Source organism: Tupaia chinensis, unplaced genomic scaffold (assembly GCF_000334495.1).
Source record: "Tupaia chinensis unplaced genomic scaffold, TupChi_1.0 Scaffold000154_1, whole genome shotgun sequence".
In the NCBI taxonomy this organism is placed as follows: Eukaryota; Metazoa; Chordata; class Mammalia; order Scandentia; family Tupaiidae; genus Tupaia; species Tupaia belangeri.
Window position 1 is genome coordinate 3,551,301 of NW_006159625.1, and position 22,191 is coordinate 3,573,491.

A 22,191-nucleotide genomic window follows, 5' to 3' on the forward strand; every position below is an offset into this window, starting at 1 on the left:
AGCAAAAACACCAATATGGAGGTGTAAATAAGGAATGCTATACTTTTTGTTCCTAGCTATGTGTCTAAGAGTAAATTAAACTGTGTATTAGTGTAAAATGACCTGAGCTTTCTCTGAACTGTGCATTAGTAAGGTTTTTGGTTGTGAAAACAGTTTTAAAGTGCTTATGATTTGAGAGTACTTACTAAGTCTGTAGATATCAGTAAAAATTGGAGCTTTTATTAAAGATAAATTTGCTCTGATGTTCTAAAGCATTTTGATGAAGAGAATCTATAATTAACATAGAGTAGATTTGTAGGGTTTGTTGTAACTAATTTGAGGTTCAGGAGCACCACGCTAATGTATAGCAGTCTCTAATGTATTTGAGTCGGTAAGTTTGTTCCATTTCTGATTATAAGGCAGAAAAGTGGTGTGCTGTCTGTTGTGAGTTGTTTTTGTCACCCAGGATTGCGGAGAGGTTAGTCTATCGCTTTGGTTTGAGTCTACATTCTTAGTAGGATGGAGAAGTCCTAGAAAGAGAGTCCCTGTGGTGTTTAAAGTGGAGGTGATTAATCTGGCAGTCAGAAAAACACTATAAACTCTGCTCACGCCCAACATGCTCATACTTACTTTCATGCTGGCTCACTAGAACATGCTATGTTTCATATATTTGGTTAAGCATTGTTATCAATTAACTTTTAATAGCTCTTAAACATTTTAGTAAAATATTTCTCAATGTTTTAAGTAAGATCAAGATGTCAGAACTTTTCTTTTTTGTTTGCTATAGGGTGTGTGTTCTCTCTGAAGCGAGAGAAAGAATACATGAGAAATAATTCCCTGGGGGATGGCCACTTAATTCACAATGCCTCCTCCATTCTTCTCTTGGGATTTTGTACATGCATGTACATGTATCCAGCATGTCTCAAGCTGCTGGGTCCAGTATTCAGCCACACTGTGGGCCATATTGGATCTATCCATCTTAACCACACTGGCTGGCCCCAGAACATACACCTTTTTGTGGCATTGGAGCCGTAAAATATTTTTGCTAGTGTAATAGGAAAAGACTTCTGGGAAAAGCATTTAGAACTGCTTTTAGGAGTCCATTAGTAAGATTGGGATATACTAAACCAGGAGCAAGGTTTTCAGGATCAGATACCCTTCTCAACCTACTTTATCCCTTTTCAGTTGGAATACGGGGCTTACAAGTGACAGTATATTTGAACAGAGTTTGTTGGCTCAGAGTGTGTTAGAAAATCTGTCTTGTGAAGGTACTTGTGTTTTGCAGATTGTTTTTTTGAAGGATTAGTTTTTCTTGGGCCTACATTTTAGCTTTAACAGTAACTGGTAGTTAGTTGAGCTTTGCATTTACATATGAAGCTCTTGGATTTCAAGGTTAGGGCTCCTTGTAACAATGTGAAAGATGGGCTGCCCTTTTTTTTTTTTTTTTGGAGAGGTTTTTGCTATAGGGTGTGTGCACTAGCCAGAAGGACAGAGAGAGAGAAAGTGAGAAATCACCTCCCCATGGGGGATTGACCACACCGCAATCGCTTGACTCTCAAATCTTGGGCACGCACACACATGCCCGGCGTGAGTTCAAGCCACTGGATTCGGGACTCGAATCGCTATCAGCTACATGAGAGTTCAGCGACATAACCATTATACTAACTGCTGGTCCCAAGATGGGCTGCCTTTTTCAGTACTCTTCCAGAGAGTTCGATACTTCCATCCCTAAGTTTAAGAACCATCCAACCAGAGTGTTGTGAAGTCTTTGGTCGATTTATTTCTGAGACTGTACTCTGGGCTAGGACTTTATGGGCATCTCAAAAGCCTTCAAGGAGCTTACAAGAAGATAAACTCCAACTTTATTAGTGATGGTTTTAGTCAACTGTCTTACTGAATTTCTCAGTATAATTAAGAAAATCAAATAACATTACAAATAACATATCTTTTTTAGTGGTTTCAGATGTGCCTTGATACTTTTCGTCAAATGTTGCCAATAGAATAAATTTTATTTAATTTTCCAACAGGGCCCTTTTGTCATCTGGGGGTTGGTTAATAACTACATTTGCTCCTCTTTTTAAAAAGAATTATTTATTTAATTTTATTTGTCATTATCATTTTTTTTAATTTGACGAGAGAGAGACACACAGAGAAAGGGAAAGTGAGAAAGCAAGCCATCAGTCTAGGACCCAAACTGCTGTTGGCTATGTGGAAGTCTAGCCCCTCAACTACCACACTACCCTCCAGTGCCAGTAGATGGCCTCAGTAACTGCATTTACTTCTAAAGAGACAGTTCCATTACAAAGCTAATAGCTCTTCCACAAGCATTGTATCTTCCTTCTAGGGCAGGACAGGTTTTCCAGGATTTCTATTCATATCAATAGTATGTATATGTATGTGCATGACGGTTTTTTGTTTTGTTTTGTTTTTTTTTTTTGGAGAGGTTTTCGCTATAGGGTGCGTGCGCCCGCCAGACAGACAGACAGACAGACAGAAAGCTAGAAATCAACCCCCAGGCAGAAGTGGCCTGGCTGCAATCCATTCTCTTCGATTCTCCTCTCAGGATCTTGGGCACACATGTACATGTGCCTGGCGTGAGTTTAAGCCACTGGGTTTGGGACTTGAACAGTGGTCGACTACGTGGGATCAGCAACAGCCATTGTGTCAACTGCTGATCCAAATAGTATATTTTTATTAATATTAATAACACCGTTATTTATCATCTGTTTTAGTTGGGCTTCAGTTGATTTTAAAAATTATTTTACTTCCACAGTACTCTTAATTTATACAGGAAACAGATCAGTGGTTGCTTGGGATCAAGCTAGAGATCTACTGCAAAAGGGAACTTTATGATAGTGCTGGTAACATAGTTAACTGTTTTTGTCAAAATTAGGTGCATATTATTACGTGTAAACTGTTGATAAGGATGGAAAGGGGAAAAGTTATTTCAAATTTGGGGTCTATTAGAATCAGATCAAAGATGAAGAGAATACAGCCTGTATAAAATGTTGAAATAGTCACAAAGAAAGGTAAAAAGGTTATAAACAGGCACATTATGGGAATTTTTATGTTAATGTCAATCAACTTACACTTATCTACCATGACAGTTTGTATGTCTGAAAATGGTTAGTTGGTTGTAGGGGTATGATAAAGGTCTAACACTCAGAGGTAGGTGAGTGTTAAATTTCTAAAAGGAGTCCTGGTTTTTAATTTCTTGACTGCAGAAATTTCACTAGCTTTTTAAAAATTGGGTCAGTTCCATGGTACTTTGAATGATGCTCAAGAGAAATCAGATCCCACATGGTGACTGCAGTTTGCATATCCAGCTTTGTCACCCTGGAACACACTTAAGACTTGCATATGCACAAGTGCCCAGTATCCAACAGGCTGGGGGATGGAGAGCACAGTGTGACCAGACCCTCTGGAGAGTGCTTATCATGCTCTCTTGTGTCTCTGAGGTGCACATGCTCTACCATGAATAAGTAGTGTGTGTTTTATAAGAAGCACAAAATAATAAATAGTACAATATTGGTTCTTCAATCCTGGGTAATAGGGCTATTGAACAGAGTTGTAATATGTGGGGAGAATATTTAAAAAGTTCATGGAGTATGTGTTTTATAAGAAAATTATACATGGATTTTAAGTTTTTAGCACCACATAAATCTGTTTTTCATAAGAAATCCCAAGTATGTACGCATGTAGGTTATCTTTTTAAGAAATTATGTGGAGCTTGTTTTTTTTCCTTTTCTTTTTTAATAAAGGTTTTTTGCCATAGAGTATTTGTGCCTGCTGGAGAGAAACAGAGACAGAAAGTGAGAAATCACATCCCTCAACCCCCTGGGAATGTTCATACTATATAATCCCTCCTCCTGGGATTTTGGACACATTTGGCACGTGAGCGTGGTGTGATTTCTTTCTTTTTTTTTTTGGAGAGGTTTTCACTATAGGGTGCGTGCGCCCGCCAGACAGACAGACAGACATAGCGACAGAAAGTGAGAAATCCCCCCCCAGGGGGGATGGTCATGCCCCAATCCCTTCTCCTCCATTCTCCTCTCGGGATCTTGGGGACGCACGCACACGCGCCCGGCAAGAATTTTAAGCCACAGGGCCGGGACACGAACCACGGTCGACTACGTGGGAGTCCAGCGACATAGCCATTACGCTAACTGCTGGTTCCCGCCTGGTGTGATTTTAAAGCCACTGGATCTGGGACTTGAAAGGTAGCTGGCCATGTGGGAGTCCAGAGCCTTAACCACTGTACCACCTACTGGCTCCTGGAGCTTGTTTTTTCAGTACATGTATATCTGTTGTCTTTTTAAAAATGGGTATGAAAGGGTATTAATAATTCAACATTCTGAAAGCGTCAAATGACGACATAAGTTCCTCTTTGAGTTAAGACAACACATTTTCATTAAATAGCTAATACATCGTTTTTAACTATTAAAATAATACAAACTTTGACGTAACCTCTGTTTTGACAGTTTGTTGCATATTCTAAGGACCCAGACATAGGCTTGGTGGCCCGTCTCTTGTTTTTCCTGGTTTATGACTTTCGGCTTTGTGGAATACGGCTGAGATGAAAGGATTTATTGACGATGCAAACTACTCCGTTGGCCTGTTGGATGAAGGAACAAACCTTGGAAATGTTATTGATAACTATGTTTATGAACATACCTTGGTAAGTGTGCCATCTCACATTTCTCAAATACAGTTGGCTCTACTTGTCTACCGGTTCTGTATTCCTGGAAATAGAGCATAATGCGGAAAATGTTACATGCGTGTGACTGACATGCAGTCTATAGTTAGCTCAATCATAGTCTGTACTGAACATGTATAGACCATTCTCTGAAGATATAAGAACTAATTATGTAACATTTACATTGTATTAGTTATTATACATAATCTAAAGATACTCTCAAGTATGAGAGGATCTGCATAGGTGATTTGTAAACACTTCATCATTTTATACAAGGGGCTTGGCATCCTCACCACTCCCCAGTTTCCTGAATTCTAAGACATCAGTGCTTTGTTAATTTCCAAGATATGCATCTGATAAATGTATGTAGTTTAGATGTTATTTTTTCTGGGTCAGTTTGTCTTAATTCATTCCCACTCTCATTCCCCTTGAGTAGTGCAATTCTTTTTTTTTTTCTAGCCCACATTGTTAAGAAAATGATTCTTGGGTCAGTCCTATAGCAGAACAGTTGAGGGATTCAGATCCTACATGGCTGACCAATTTGAATCCTGGCTCTGGTAGCGTGAGAAACGTGTGTGCATGCATGTCTAAAATCCTCATAGGCTAGAAAGGGGAGAGGATGTGATGTTGACCGTATCCCATTGGGGAGTGCTTTATTTCTAGCACACATGCGCTTGTGATAAAAGAGAAAATATATTTTTGAATGTTTCCTAATCTTTTCTGTGCTATGCCTGGTAGCATCTGACTCTTGTATACTTTTATGTTGCTGGCCAACCCTCTAATCAGTACATGGCTTCATACATCTCAGCTCTGCTCTTTAGTGGATTTCATTAACTTTCGATACACCTCCTTGTGTATGTTGACTGAGAATTTGATCATCTATATTAAATGTGTACTCTCCAGTGCCTCAGGAGTCAGCTACAGAATTTTACTTTCTATGTACGATTTTTATTTTGATCTTGAACTTACCGATAGACTTATTTTTGCTTACTGATTTGCTAATAGAAGTTTTTTCTTTATTGGAACAAATTTCGCTTATTCCCCAAATTTGAAGAATTATTTTCACATTATTGGTGTCCAGTAATAGGAACCCACCTTCTTGTGACTTCTCTGTACAGATGTACTCACCATACCCCAGCAAAATTTTCCATTTCTCTCTTCTCTGCCATCAAACTTCTGGGGAAAAATAGTGATAATTTGTCTTACTGTTCAACCAACTCCTGCCAACCTATTCTTAAGTTAATTTTCTGATGTTACAAAGAAACTGTTGATCAAATTTTGGTGACCTTACTCTTGATCACTTAACTTTTGGTTTCTGGCTTTTTTAGTAAAAGGTGAAAGATTTATACAATCTGAAGAGAAACCAGAGTATGGCTTTTTTAACACTCATCATGGAATGGATATGATCTTTTAAATATTCCTCTAGTCTGTTCTTGTCCTGTATGATTCCACACTTTGTGAGGGTTAGTCCTCAACCCTGTTTTCTTTTCCAGGAGTCTCATCTAATTGTGTGGCTTAGGGTGATCCTTCTCTCTTTTCTCTGAGTCACACTGTCCACCCTTTTTCTCCCTTAGTCTTGGTTTTTCCTCTATCACGTCTTTGTAGTCATCCCTTCCTCCATTCTCATATTCTCATCTCAGTTTGCCTTTCTACATCATTAGAGTAACCTCTTCCATTTTCTATTTTATGTTTTCCTAAGCCTGCTTTAGTTTGCTGAATAGTCATTAAATATAAAGCCTCTCTTCTCCCTAAGTTTGTTTTCCATTATCTATGGAGAATTTTTCAGACTAATCATGGCTAAGAAAGGAAACCAAGTGCTAGCTGTTGGCATGATGGGTTAAGGTGGCTGGATCCCACATGGCTGATTACCCAGTTCATTCCTAGCATCTTAAGAAATATGCCAGGTGTGTGTGTGTGTGCATGTGCATGCGTGCGCATGCGTGCTCAAGTTCATAAAAGGACAGATGAGAAGGATTGTGGCATAAACATCCCCCATGGGAAATGCTTTCTTACCTCCACCCAAAGCACATGTGACCTAGCAAATTAATTTTTATAAAAGGAAGGAAACTGGACACATTTGATAATTTTAAAAATACAGTTCTTTTGCTTATTATTCCCCCTCCTCTTTTTTTTTTTTTTTTTTTTAAATCAAGTTTTGCAGTAGAGCCCATGTGCTCCCTAGATAGAGGTGGGTGAGCATTGTAATAAATGATCTGAGAGAAAGGGGATGACCACACTTCAGTCCCTTTTCTATTCACCTCTTGGGATTCGGGGTATGTATACACACACACACCATGTGTTTTTCGAGCCTTGATCTGGGAGTCGAACTGCACACTTGACAATGTGGAATCTGGCCTCCTTAACCATTACACCACTGGCTGGCTCGATATTTTATTTTTTTCTCACTAAAGTAAATGTAGCATTTCGCTCTCCAGAATACTATGTATGGCATGTCTTGTGAGGACGAACAGCTTAATGTGACTATTCCAAATCTGCCCCACATAACCCACAATTTCACTCAGGTCATATCAACTGGGCAATATATTCCAGTTTTGAACATTTTCAAATAATGTGAGTTAAAAGAAAACAATAAAGTTGTCTTCATTGCTTTTCAGACAATATGTGATGTTGTACATGCTAAGTAAGAGTGTCTTTTTTTTTTTTTTGGAGAGGTTTTTGCTATAGGGGGTATGCACTCACCAGACAGACATAGAGAGACAGAAACCGAGAAATCACCCCCTAGGGGGGATGGCCATGCCACAATCCCTTCTCCTCTTGGGGTCTTGGGCATGCATGCACACGTGCCTGGCGTGAGTTTTAAGCCACCAGGTCCGAAACGCAAACCGCAGTCGACTACATGGGAGTCCAGCGACATAGCCATTACACTAACTGCTGGTCCCATAAGTAAGTGTGTCTTGTCTGTTACCTAACATTGGATAATCTGCTCTGGTGGACACCTACTGTTTTCTCTCTAGTCCTGGAATAGCCACAGCTTCACTTACAGAGCTTTTTTTTTCTCCTTTTTTGAGAGGTTTTTGCTATAGGGCACGTGTGCTTGCCAGACAGACAGACAGAGATAGACAGAAAGTGAGAAATCACCCCCCCCCCAGGGGGGATGGCCACACCGCAGTCCCTTCTCCTCCATTCTCCTCTCGGGATCTTGGCCACGCACGCACTTGCGTGCGGCATGAGTTTAAGCCACCGGGTCCGGGACGCGAACCACGGTTGACTATGTGAGAGTCCAGCGACATAGCCATTACGCTAACTGCTGGTCCCCTACAGAGCTTTTTGATTCCCAAGTTTTTTTTACTTATGAGAGAAGAGTATTCTTATTCAGGATTATATGACATTTGGTGCACTTATTCTTTTGGTCTAATTTTTGCCATTTCTATGGACACAGATCAACAACTTTTGTCTCCTTAAAGATGGTTTCCTGTGAAGTAGTTCTCTTATTTTACCATTTTAAGGTGTGCAGGTTTTTTTTTTTTAAATTTAATTTAATTTTTTAATTCATTTTAATTTGATCAAAGAGGAAGAGAGTGAAAGAGACAGGGAGAGCGAGAATGAGAAAGCAAGCCAGGTTTAGGACTCAAAACTGCAGTCAGCCATGTGGGAGTCCCACTCCCTTAACCACTACGCCATGGGCTGACCCCAAGGTGCGCAGTTTTAACTCTGCCAGAGAGTGCATACTCTCTCCAGAGAGAGGGAAAAGCGCCTCCCCCACCCCCCACCTATGGAGAATTCTTCCACCACAAGTTCTTCTCTTTCTTCTTCCCCTCTGGATTTTGGGTGCACATACACCCATTGTGTGTCTCTAGCCTTTGGGTCCAGAACTTGAACCTCACTTGGCAGCCATGTGAGATCCAGCTCCCCTAACTACCAGGCTATAGCTTAGTCCTTAAGTTGCAGTTTTAATGGAGATACGTAGGTTGTTTTGTTTAGCACCAGACTCAACTCACGTGTTAGGAAATTATGTTCTGAACTGACAGACCAGGTTAGTTCATAAGCAGTGGAGAAACATGAAAGGGAAATGCATATTCCTTCAGTTGCCATAAAGTATAATTGAGGTAGTTGATTCTGAAACAGAAAATAATATTGATATTATTATATTTTTCAATATCAAATAATTTTTATATGTCAGTGTGGCACAGCATAGAAAGTTTAGAGAGAACAAAGTTTAGAGTGAACAAAGGATTACTAGATGTGGTTTATTTACTATTAACAAGTTACGTCTTGATTTGTTTGTGATACTGTTTTTAGTGATTGTTTGATTTGTCTTTTTTTCATAACTGTAAAAGACAGGGAAAAATGCATTTTTTGTGGGAGATCTTGGAAAGATTGTGAAGAAACACAGTCAGTGGCAGAATGTGGTGGCTCAGATAAAGCCATTCTACACAGTGAAGTGCAACTCTGCTCCAGCTGTACTTGAGATTTTGGCAGCTCTTGGAACTGGCTTTGCTTGTTCCAATAAAGTAAGTATTTCTCAGTTTTTTCCACTAAACTACAACATTTTAAATTAGTTTTTAATTTATAGTTATGCACAGGAGTAGGAGAGCAAATGCAAGGAAGTTTGACTTGGTTGGAGTTTTTTTTTATTTAAATTTCCAGTCTCTTTGGAAATTTATGAACATTTCAATTACGCCAACTGCTGGTCCCAAAAAAGCTTTCTCTTTAATTTAAAAAATTTTCATTTGTTCCTCATTCTTAGCTAGAGTTAGCTCTTAGACCATTCTACTTCTTTTTTTTTTTCCGCTCTTGCTGTAAGGCTCATGTACTCATCAGAAAGAAAAGTGAGAGAGTATTTCCCTGGGGTGGGATGACCATCCCAGAATCCCTTCTCCTCTTGGGATTTTGGGCTCATACACATATTCACCCAATTCATTTTTATTTTAAATAATTATTTTGTTTAAATTTATTTATTTTAATTTTGATCAGACAGGGACAGAGTGAGAGAAGGAGGGGTGAATGAGAAAGCAAGCTGTCAGATCTAGGACCCAAATCGCTGTTGGCCGTGTGGGAGTCCAGCGCTCTTAAACCACCACACCACCCTCCGGCCCCACTAATTCATTTTTTTAACCATTTGGTCTCAGTCTTAAACTGTGCAGTCAGCCACGTGGGGTCCAGCATCTTAATCTCGACACCGTCTGCTGCCCCCTAAGCTACATCTGAGAACAAGAAACTGCTAAATTACTAGATTTCCTGGGTGGTTCCTTTTAAAAAACAAAACAAAACAAAACAAAAAAACAAGTAGTGTAGGAAGCATTATCATAATATGAACTGTGACATTACTTAATTTTAACCTCCTAAAGTGAAAAAAGCCTAAGTAATTTTAATTGAATGAAAAGAAAGAAATTTTGCTTTTTAGATGACTATTGAAAATCTACTTTCACAGAATGAAATGGCCTTAGTGCAAGAATTGGGTGTCACTCCAGAAAACATTATTTACATAAGTCCTTGCAAGCAAGTGTCTCAAATAAAGTATGCAGCAAAAGTTGGAGTGAATATCATGACATGTGACAATGAAATTGAGTTGAAAAAAATTGCACGTAATCATCAGAATGCCAAGTAAGTATAAAACTAAATCCTTGATGATAATAATATTGTATTACTTAAGGATCGGTTTGCTTTTAACCTGGAAAGAAGGCACATGTACTGTTGAGCAGTGATGTATACTTTAATGTAACTTACCTTGTTTGTTCCTATATGTAAAATAACTAGGAGCATTCTTTTCACTGCCTTCTTCTGATCCTTTGTTTGGAATTGGGGATGAAAAAAGGGCAGTTTGGGATATGATCCTATATTTAATTCAAGAAAGAAAATTTGGTGTGATAATCAAATTAGGGCCATAGCAATTTTTTTCTTTTCTTTACTTTTTGTGTTTTCTTTTTTTTTTTTCCTGTAGGGCACGTGTGCTCTCCAGAAAGAGAGCGAAATCACCCCCTGGGGGGATGGCCACGCTGCAATTCCTTCTCCATTATTTTCCTCTTAGGTTCTTGGGCATGCACGCCCAGCATGAGTTTAAGCCACCAGTTCTGGGGCTCAAACTGCTATCAACTGCATGGGAGTCTAGCAACATAGCCATTATGCCACCTGTTGGTCCTGCTGTATTTTCATCATTATTAACTCCTAGTTGACATGTTGGAAGCAGGATGTATTGTGGTCAGCTTTTTTCCTTTTTAAATAAGGGTGCAACCTACCTTTGGCTATACCTCTTGAATGGTCATTGTTAATGACAATATTAGGAGCCTAATTCATAAATACAATAAGTTTCTTTCCTAAGACTCACATTTTTCTTTGAATGTGAAGTTTAGTTTTTACTTATATCTGAATGTACCTAGAGATAATTTTTTTTAATTAGAAAGCTTTTTCCAAGTAAAAAGTTGTAAGACAATTCATGTTGTCATATGAACTTGTTGATTTTCAAGGAGCTATATATTCCTGAAAATGTATCTTTTATCTAAATACTTCTTTTATATAATTCTCTTATTTACTTAAATGGTGTTCCTAAGGTATTCTAATAACTTTGATTATTCTGAAAATCTTTGTTTGGATAAAGGCTTTATTTTTTGAGAAAATTATAGGGAACCACTTATTTTTCTAAAAAAAAATTTGTTCTATAATCTTCTGAAGACAAGTTTGGATTTGGCATATTTACAGTATTAGATTATAAATGGTACATTCTTAACAGAACTGATTTCTGCCCCTTGGTAGAATAATTTTTCTTTCATCATCCTTTCCCTCTACTCACTAGTGATTCGTCAGGATTTCTTGGCAAATTAGTTTTATAAACAGCATTTGTGTATTTTGAAGCTTTTAATGGTTTGAATTTATTTAACTCCTTATGAGAAATATTTAATCATTTCCAACATTTCAGGGCCAGCAATTGACATAATGGCTGTTGTTGAACTCCCATGTAGTCAACCATGGTTTGAGTCCCAGGCCTGTGTGTGCCCAAGATCCTAAGAGGAGAATGGAGGACAAGGGATTGTGATTTCTCACTTTCTGTCTGTGTCTGTCTTTCTGGCGAGCGCACACACCCTATAGCAAACAAAACAAAACAAAAAACCTCTCAAAGAAAAAAAAGTCTCTAACATTTTATTTTGATTTGGAAGGAAATACCAAGTAGATTTGAGTCAGACTAGAAGGCTGTTTTGTCACATAAAAGCAAGTTAGTTTCCCAGATTATTCCAGTTTAGAAACTGCTGGGGAATATTCAGAGTAAGTGATAAAGGGTTAGCTAGCTAAAACAATCGAGGGAATTTGAAGTTATTTAAAACCCTGATATTTGGGGGCCAGCAGGTAGTATGGTGGTTAAGGCACTGGATTCTACATGGCCAACTATGTGGTTTGAATTCCAGATCCCGCAGCTTGAAAAACCTGCTGTGTATGTGCACAAAATCCTGGGAGAAGGGATTGTGATGTGGCCATTCCCCCTGGAGGGTTGATTTCTCCCTTTCCCCCTCTCTTTCTCTCTCTCTGGAAGCACACCCACCCTATGGCAAAAATCTAAAACAAACAAAAAAGATCCTAATAATATTACTGAAAGACAGTAATGGCATTGCTATTCAATTTAGTCTTTCTAGGTGGATTTATGGACTGGTGGACTTCATTTGAAAGTAATGTCGTCTTTCATTACAGAGCCTAACCAACTCTTGCGGCTACAACAGTCTTAACTTGCTGCATTTTCCAAAATCCAGCCTTTTAAGCTTCATGCTTTAGGCCCTAATTGCTAGTTTTTTCTCTATACAGGATTGTTTTTCATTAGGTCACTTGATGCATCCGTCGATGGATTTGGGAGCACTGGCAACATAATCAACACACTTCCTACAATCTTCAGGCTTCACATGTGCTGATGATGATGTAAACCAACTCTGCCCCAATCATCTTCCCCTTCTCTTAGGGTCTTACTACATATTGCAACAGAAGATAACATTGGCGGTGAGGAGGGTAACATGAAGTTTGGCACTACCCTGAAGAACTGTAGGCATCTTTTGGAGTGTGCTAAGGAACTTGATGTCCAAATAATTGGAGTTAAGTGAGTATTTGTTTTATACTTCACTTTATATGGTGATTGTCTTTCTGGTTATTGGCTTAGAATGTATGTGTCTTTTTTTTTTTTTTTTTTTTTTTTTTTTTTTTTATCTTCTTGGGCACTTTAATAAGTTAGCCTTTGTCTATTTGTATGTGAGGAAACAGAGACCCAGAGAGGTTTAATGATTTAGGTGTATAAGGAGACACACTACATACAGGATCATTATGTACTGCCTTGTGTACAAACATAGGTGGTAGTCTTACAGATGAAAAGTTGATCTTGCTGTAGCCTACACAGTTAGATAACATTCCATATCAGTGTAGATAAGATTTTAGTTCTACCGTAAGTGACAGTACCGACATATTTGAGAGTTTGTTCATATTTTAACTAAATTTTAGTTTTTTAAGTTAATAGGAAAATTGATACAGAACCAAATTTCAGTTTAGTTTAAATATTCTGTTCTGAAACTGAGTATCACTGAGTCACGCTAATAAGTATGAGTATTATGTGACTTACTTAATGTTTGTATTTCACAATAGGCACAGTTATTTAGGTACTATTGAATATTCAGATTAAAGATTTTGTGTTCTATGTCGACTAGTGATGCTTGGTGCTTTACCATACGTACATGGTCCATTTTGTAACCATAGAACTTACTGCTGACTGGCTCATTTTAAATAAGTTGTTCCCTATAGAATTACAGTAGCAACCAAACATTACCTTTTCTAAAAAGCTAGCATTTTAATTTGGATAAATTAGAGGCTAAGTATTTGTAATACTTTGAATATTTGGCGAAATTAATATGGAGTATGATTGAAAGAGATTATAGGAAGTGTACTCTAAAACTTGCTGCTGCATTATAATACTCTATGTCTTTCAGATTTCATGTTTCAAGTGCTTGCAAAGAATCTCAAGTATATGTACATGCTCTATCTGATGCTCGATGTGTGTTTGACATGGCTGTAAGTTTCTTCTTAAATTGTGTTATTTTAAGCCATAATGTTATTTAAGATTCAGTATTATTTTACCTATATGAATTCTCATAACACATAATGTGACATAAGCCTCTTTTCACATTATTATTTGAAGCATTTGGGACTTTATAGTAACATATGTAAGTTGATAAAGAGGTGAAATGTTAAGACCAGGGAGACAAAACAAATTACATTGAAAATCTTTTTTGAATAATGGGGTGGGGGAAGAACTAAAGAACTTGGTGTCCTTAAAGGTTAGAATAGATACTTACCTCTCTAGGAAGAGGGTTTTTGAAGTATTCTCATGTCCATTACAACGTGAGAAAAGCATGAAAAGGTTTTTTTTTTCTGTCTCTAGGGAGAATTTGGCTTTACGATGAACATGTTAGACATTGGTGGAGGCTTCACAGGAACTGAATTTCAGTTGGAAGAGGTAAACTACTTTCAGTGAATGGACATAATCAGAATTATCACTCTGTTTTACTTTAGCGATGAATGAATAGACGCGTATTTTTATATGACAGAAAGTCTATATTGTCATTAAAATTTCTCTTAGAAGGTGAACAGCCAATAAGAAGGGCTAGCTAACTTTGAAAAGTTTGAAATTCTTTGAACCTAGGAACATTATCACAAGATGTTCTGTTTCAGCTGTGATTCCATATGAGATAGGACAGATAAACTCAATAATTTTGTATTGAGCTGCACGTCACTCTTCATCTTTCTGCTCTGTCCTCAAACTGATGTGAAATTTTGTTATTGTGTTGCTAGTGATCCAGTATTTAAAAATTACTGAAAAGACACCAGTAGGTATATTTGCTATTGGAGTTATATGTGTCCTTGTAAATTAATGTCATTCTGACTGTTAGAAGGTAAATTTTGGCTTGAAACCCGTGTGGTTAATTGCTTAAAAGTAACACCTAACTAGCTAAACTTCATGGCCTATCATTGAAACTACTTGATTTTTCTAGGAAACTTAGTACAAATCATCTAATCTAGTATTGAAACTATAATCTGGAATTTTAAATTTATAGGTTAATCATGTGATCAGTCCTCTATTGGATATCTATTTTCCTGAAGGATCTGGCATTAAGATAATTTCAGAACCTGGAAGTTACTATGTGTCTTCTGCATTTACACTTGCAGTTAATATCATTGCTAAGAAAGTTGTTGAAAATGATAAATTTTCCTCTGGAGGTAAGTTACAAAGTTCATAGTTTTGTTTTTGTTAGTAGGTAATTCCAGTTAGACTAGAGATGAATGGATGTTTCTAAAGTTGTGGGTTGTCTTGCTACCTCTTGGCGATTAGGGAGTTAAAAATGCCATAGCTGAGGCCAGCAGGTGGTGTGGTAGTTAGGGTGTTGTACTCCTGCATGGCCAACCACAGTTCTAGTCCTGAACCAAGTGGCTTCCTTTCTCATTTTCTCTGTCTCTCTAGTGAGCACATGTTCCCTATGGAAAAATACAAAATAATAATAAGTAAAATTAAATGAATAAGTAACTTACAAAAAAAATACCCTAGCCATGGTCTCATTCCATGACTTCATGAATCCAGCTCTCTCGGTAATACTGTTCAGATATGCATGTTTTAGTAAACTTTCACCAGATCATCAATCGTTGGCCCTTGTTCAGAACCACTGATTTTTATTTTTGTTTGTTTGTTTTTATTTGTTTATTTTTTTAGTGGGAGAGGTTTTTGCTATAGGGCGCGTGTGCTCGCCAGACAGACAGAGTCAGAAAGCGAGAAATCATTCCCCAGGGGGAATGGCCATGCCGCAGTCTCTTCTTTTCCATTGTCTTCTTGGGATCTTGGGCATGCATGCACACGCGCTTGGCATGAGTTTTGAGCCATTGAGTCTCGAACGCGAACCGCGGTCAACTACATGGAAGTCCAGTGACATAGCCATTACGATAACTGCTGGTCCCCAGAACCACTATTTTTTATTGTGCTCTTGGTTTTTATGTTCCTTCTACCTGAGGTAAGTCACAGGGAAATCTACTCTATGCTTTTTACTAGAACAATGACTAACAAAACCCCTTTAGTCTGTCTCTATTCAAACCAACCAAAAGGGACTAGGCAGTTTGTCTTATCAACCATTATCACTGTCGAGGAATACTGCCTTGTCTTAACAAGTCTTTATTTTTCACTGGGGACTAATCCACAGTCATGAAAACTGCCAAATTACCCAGTATTGTCCTTTTGCAGCTTTTCATTTTTCCTTGTTGCAATTCAATTCAGGGCACATAATACATTTTTTGTTTCTCCTTTAGTTTGGATAAAGTTCCTTGACTTATAGCTCTTTCTTTCTTTAAAAAAAGTCATCTGCTATAGAGCACATGCACTCACCAGAGAGAGAGAGAGAGAAAGCCGCCAGGTCTGGGACTTGAACCACAGTTGGCTATGTGGGAGCCTGGCACCCTAACCACCATGCCAGCTGCTGGCCCCAGCTCTTCCTTTCTTCATTATGACAGTTTTGAAAGAAATTTATTAGGTTTCCCTCCATCTGGGTTTATCTGACTCTTCCTCATGATTAAATTCAAGCTGCATTTTTGGCATGAGGTCCACCACAGTGATAGTCTAGTCTTAGTGCATCATATTGGGGGCACATGATTGGTCTGTTCTAACATCAATGATAGTAGGCGTTTTGGGTTTTGATTCTCTTTTGATCACTTGGTTAAGGTGTTGTCAGTCAAGTTTCCCTGTTGTAAAGTGGCTAGGTAACTTGAGATTGCAAATGATGTGTTGTTATTCATCAGATTTTCACCACATTACTTTTAGCAATTGTTGACTAATTTCTGACTCCATTATTTAGTCTATGTTGTACTTTACTTCAAGAATAGCAGCACCAGGGACCAGCAGTTAGCGTAATGGCTGTATTGCTGGACTCCCATGTAGTCGACCACGGTTCACGTCCCGGACCCGGTGGCTTAAAACTCACGCCGGGCACGTGTGCGTGCGTGCCCAAGATCCCGAGAGGAGAATGGAGGAGAAGGGATTGCGGCGTGGCCATCCCCCCGGGGGGTGATTTTTCACTTTCTGTCTCTCTGTCTCTGTCTGTCTGGCGAGCGCACGCACCCTATGGCATAAACCTCTCAAAAAAAAAAAAAGCATTTCCTTCCCTCCTGTTTCGTTATTTATAGCATCTCCTATATTATTGAGTATCTTACTGTACCAAATTTGGATTCTTTTGACATCCCCCAAGTCACATCTTTACTTTCTCATACATTAAGGTGTTCTAGACTTGACTTATTTTTATCATTTTCCTGCTCTGTCTTGTAACTAGTTTTTCAAGGGGCCCTGGTTCTTGTGGAGGATGGCATTTTAAAAACCAAGAAATGATTATTGGTTGTGCTAAGAGTAGAATTGCTGGGACACAAAGAATGAGTGTTTTCGAAGATTTTGAAAGTGGTAGTTAGCATTTTACCCCCTCCCACTGGCACTGTATTCATGGGAGGTTGAGTTGCTCTGCATCTGTCAGCCTTAAGAGTTTTTGTGGGACTGTCAGGTGGCATAGTGGTTAAGGTGCTGGACCTCCCACATGTATGACTGTGGTAAGAGTCCCTGATCTGGTGACTTGAAACTCATGCCAGACACATGAACGTGTGCCCAAAATCCCAGGAGGAGGATGGAGGAGGAGATTGTAGCATGGCCATTTTCCATGGGGGGGTGGGGGGGACGACGGCTGATTTATCATTTCCCCCCTCTTTATTGAGCACCTGCACCCTTTGCCAAAAAGCTTAAAAAATAAAAGTTTAGGAACCAGCAGTTAGTGTGATGGCTATGTCACTGGACTCCCATGTAGTTGACCGTGGTTAGAGTCCCGGACCATGGTTCAAGTCCCGAGTTCAGCCTGGCTTAAACTCACGCCGGGCACATGTGTGTGTGTGTACCCCAAGTTCCCCGAGAGTCGAATGGAGGAGAAGGGATTGCGGTGTGGCCGTCTTCCCTGGGAGTTGATTTCTCGCTTTCTGTCTCTTTCTGGCGAGTGCTGAATGAGTGAATGAATGAGGGAGGGAGGGAGGGAGGGAGGGAGTGGTCAGTTGGTGTATGTTATATGGTGGTGCATTTGCGTTTACTGGGCCAGTCCTGTGGCTTGGTGGTTGAGGGAGCCGGATCCCACAGGGCCAACCACATGGTAAGACTCCCATTGCTGCTGGCTTGAAAATATACCAAGCACATGTGTGTGCGTGCCCAAAATAACCTAACAGGATGGAGAAATGGAAAGGGTATTGTGGACTGATCATATCTCTTTGGGGAGTGTCTCCCCCATTTCCCCACTGTCTCTGTGTGTGTGTCTGTTTGTCTCTCTCACTAGTACACATAGCCTCTGGCCAAAAAGAGCAGAGTGCACTTAGGATATATGACTAATGATATAGAGCACTTTTTTCATGTGCTCTTTGGTTATCTTCCTTTTTGAAGTGTATATTCAATTTTTAGGCTAACAATTGTTTAAGAGGTTTGTCAGTAAATATCATTGTTAGTCTCTCAAATTATTTTGAGAGATGTGATAATTACCTTAATTAAGTTTTTTGATATTAATTCAGTCTGTTTGATATGCCTCTTAACACTAAGTATTAGGTATTTTACTGTAACTTAATCTCCCTCATTTCCATTTTATTTCAGTAGAAAAAACCGGAAGTGATGAACCAGCTTTCATGTACTATATGAATGATGGTGTTTATGGTTCTTTTGCAAGTAAACTGTCTGAGGACTTAAATACCATTCCAGAGGTTCACAAGGCAAGTTTATTACAAATAGTATTAAACCCTATTTGGCAGTTTATAAACTGTTATAAGCTGTTAATTTTAAGATGCCTCCCAAATTTTTGAGAAATGATCTAGAATAGTAGAATGCCACTTTTTGGAGGATTTACATTCTTCTGTCTGAGTCGTCTTTAACCCATTTTCTTGAAAAGGAGTTAAATGGTACCATTGACACTTAAGAAGGAGCACCCCTACCCTGACTGCGGATCTTTTATCCATGGGCATAGGGGATCTGAGAAAGTGAAGAATGCTTCTTGTATACCTACTAATGCAGTACTTTCATGAGTGTGAGTAAACATTTAACTAGAAAAATTTTGTTTTTTCTTTCCTACAGAAATACAAGGACGATGAGCCTCTGTTTACAAGCAGCCTTTGGGGTCCATCCTGTGATGAGCTTGATCAAATTGTGGAAAGCTGTCTTCTTCCTGAGCTGAATGTGGGAGACTGGCTTATCTTTGATAACATGGGAGCAGATTCTTTCCATGAGCCATCTGCTTTTAATGATTTTCAGAAGCCAGCTATTTATTACATGATGTCATTCAGTGACTGGTAAGGTGAATTTATTTTAAAGCAGAAGGGATCATTGGGGTGATATTTTAGATTTGCTAATAACAGCTACAAATGTGTAACAAATAAAAAAACTTCCAAGTTAGTACAAAAATTATAATCTCTTTTTTTTTTTTTTGGAGAGGTTTTCGCTATAGGGCGCGTGCGCTCCCCAGACAGACAGAGACATAGAGACAGAAAGCGAGAAATCACCCCCCAGGGGGGATGGTCACGCCGCAATCCCTTCTCCATTCTCCTCTCAGGGATCTTGGGCACACACGCACACGCGTCCGGCGTGAGATTTAAGCCACCGGGTCCGAGACGCGAACCGCGGTCAACTACATGGGAGTCCAGCGACATAGCCATTACGCTAACTGCTGGTTCCCAAAAAATTATAATCTCTTAAGGATTATTGAAAGGCTGGTTATAGTCCTACTTCACTATTTCTCTTGTGATTGTGTGGTCTTTTGGGCTTAAATTCAGAATTTTGCTTATTCTTTTTATGTGTAGGTATGAGATGCAAGATTCTGGAATTACTTCAGACACAATGATGAAGAACTTCTTCTTTGTGCCTTCTTGCTTTCAGCTGAGTCAAGAAGACAGCTTTTCCACTGAAGCTTAAACAGGCATTAATGCTTCTTTAGATCTGAAGTTGCAGGTTAAGCTTGTCTGGTCTACATTCCAGTGTGGAAAAAAAAATCAGTTTCATCCTGTTAATTCTCTCGGAAACAAAAACTATTAGTAATAGCTGTTTGGGACCAGACGAAATCAGCTTTCATCTATAATTCATTGGGGGCATTGGGAAATTTAGATAATGTATCCAAATTTAAATTTATCAGTTTGTCCTACCCCTTAAGCATTTAAAATAAAATATGCAACAAAATGGATGACTTAGTGGAGATGGAAGCCCATTAATTGGGTTCCCCATTAAACCGCTTACATACAAGTACACAGTTTTTATACTAAGGATTTGTGTTAAAAGTCTTGTAATGTCTTTCACCCAGATATATCAAATATCAGTGAAGGACCAGTGTGACTTCATTAGATACGTTTAGTGTATTTAGAATGTGTAAATTTGTGCTTTGAACTGTAGTTTAATAAATGTAAAATTGCATCATAGTATTTGTTGTATTTGACCTAATGTAACCCTTGTATGATTGCAATAAAATTTTGTGTAGATTTTACTGTTATTTTTTTTTTCAGGCTAAAACTTTTGGGAAAGGGGCTAGCTAGCAAAGGTAGTTTTGAAATAGATGTGTATATGGACTGTTTTGAAGGTTATTTTTCTTTATTGCCCATATAAGTTTAGTTTGGCTCAATTTTTTTTTTCATTTATTTAACAAGTAATTTAAGTAAAGTGTTTGGTAAATCATTGTGAAATCAGATTCATCATGGAGAGTTGATGTGCAGCAAGCATGATGTTTAACAATTTTAACACCAAAAATGTTAATCCTGCATAAGCGAATTGTAATAATTAGTAGGTGTTTCTGTATAGATAGACTGCATAGAATACCTTAGTAAATCTTTGCATCACAAATCTTTTGGCTGAAATGGAAGATTCTATTAAATACTTTGATAAACTTGGGGGGAGGGAAATAAAATTGCAGAGAACTGCAGAGCACTAAAATGTAAAGAAGGGCTGCATCTGTATCCAGAATCCTGACGCTCTTTTGCACGGAATATTTAATTCAGAGTTGGAGGGGGGTGAAGCACACTTACATTCTTCAGTTTCTCAATTGCAGTGATTTCAAACTTTATGGGTGTTTTTGTTGGTTTGAACTATTTCACTAGTTTCATGTTATTTCCCATTTGTTCAACGTTGTAATTACTTTTAAATCTTTCAGTACTAAAATTTTATGGTTGTTGGGGAAGAGAGTTAACGTCACTAACGTGACATTTGTTGTCAGGAAGTTGCTTTGTTACTGCTAGTATGTTAGTAATCCTAGATCTCAGAATCACAATAGTAATAATATAAACAACAGGGGTCATTTTTCCCTAACTTACTCCATGGTCAGATGTGGAATTTCTGTCATCCAAGAGGAAATGTGACTTCACTTTGGTGCCAATAGACAGAAAATTCTACCAGTGCTACATAGGAGAAGTTTGGGATGCAGTTCATATCTGGTTTTTACACCTTGATTTCAAGGCTTGAAGAAAATGATCATGAATCTCTAATAAATTTCAATCTTTTAAACCAGTAGGTGCTTAATACTTTTTGATTTGATTAATGCCCATTTGAATTTCATGGGTTCTGTTCATAAAAATTTAGGGCCTCAATCTGTTGTCAGTCAACTGCCCTTGAGCTTTTCTAAGGGTAGTATATGGGGTTTTATGCAAAATTAACTGTAATGAGGAGGAATTGTTCCCTACCTTCTCCACATGTACATTGTTGTGGTCTAGAAAAGCCAAACCTTTCTAAAGATGGTACAGTGTTGAGTCATTGACTTCACTATACAGGCTTGAGCTTTGTGGCATATCACTTTTGTCATATGCACAGGAGGAGCTATTCTTTGTGAAACAGCTCAAAGTTGCAAATATCCCATGTGAGCGATACAGTAACAAGAAATATCTATTGTATTTGAAGACTGTTTGCCATAAATCTGAAGTTTGAACCTATGTATTTCAACTTGGTTTGCAAAAAAAGTACTGAATTAATGTAAATTTTTTTAACAATATTGTAATCTCAGCACAAAATTTAACTGAATATATAGAACCCAAATGATTTCTATATAGTAAATTGAACTGTAAAGGTAACTTGTGTGTGATTCTGAATACACAGATAAAATGATTTAATTCCTCCTCATGTTTTACTTTGATGGCTTCTATCGTCAAACAGGTGAAATTGGACATACTAGCTTTGTATATAGTAACTTGGAAACATTCTTTCTGGTTGTAACATGCTTTATTACAAAGTAAGTTGAACATAGGAAAGAGATGCTGGGAGTTACATAATAAGATCCATGAAGGTTAGATAAAGCCCTATATATAGTTGACCTTGAACAACATGGGTTTGTACTGTGGGTCTGCTTATGTATAATTAGGTGGAATTTTAAAGAAATAAATAAACAATAGAAAATACAGTACAGTACTGTAAATATATTTTAGTCTCCTTAAAGCTTTGTTATATGAATACAGCATATGATAAATGACAACGTATGAAATGTGTCTATTGATAAACCTTGCAGTCAGCAATAGTCTATTAG

At 38.2% G+C, this 22,191-nt stretch overlaps 1 protein-coding gene across 5 annotated transcripts in view; it reads left to right on the top strand.

Annotated features, from left to right (window-relative positions):
• The window catches only part of AZIN1 (antizyme inhibitor 1), a 29,785-nt gene extending 9,082 nt beyond the window's left edge, over window positions 1-20,703 (top strand). The window contains exons 2-11 of one of the 5 annotated variants that reach the window (XM_006145575.3): window positions 4,461-4,657; window positions 8,974-9,147; window positions 10,068-10,240; window positions 12,576-12,710; window positions 13,588-13,669; window positions 14,040-14,114; window positions 14,713-14,875; window positions 18,303-18,418; window positions 18,777-18,991; window positions 19,499-20,703. In XM_006145575.3, coding sequence (XP_006145637.1) covers window positions 4,556-4,657; window positions 8,974-9,147; window positions 10,068-10,240; window positions 12,576-12,710; window positions 13,588-13,669; window positions 14,040-14,114; window positions 14,713-14,875; window positions 18,303-18,418; window positions 18,777-18,991; window positions 19,499-19,610 — 1,347 coding nt within the window. In that variant the 5' untranslated portion in view covers window positions 4,461-4,555 and the 3' untranslated portion in view covers window positions 19,611-20,703. The remainder of the gene's footprint in view (window positions 1-4,460; window positions 4,658-8,973; window positions 9,148-10,067; window positions 10,241-12,575; window positions 12,711-13,587; window positions 13,670-14,039; window positions 14,115-14,712; window positions 14,876-18,302; window positions 18,419-18,776; window positions 18,992-19,498) is intronic. The other 4 variants (XM_027770698.1, NM_001301797.1, NM_001291749.1 and 1 more) reach the window with 4 other exon arrangements.
• Window positions 20,704-22,191: the final 1,488 nt, after the last annotated feature.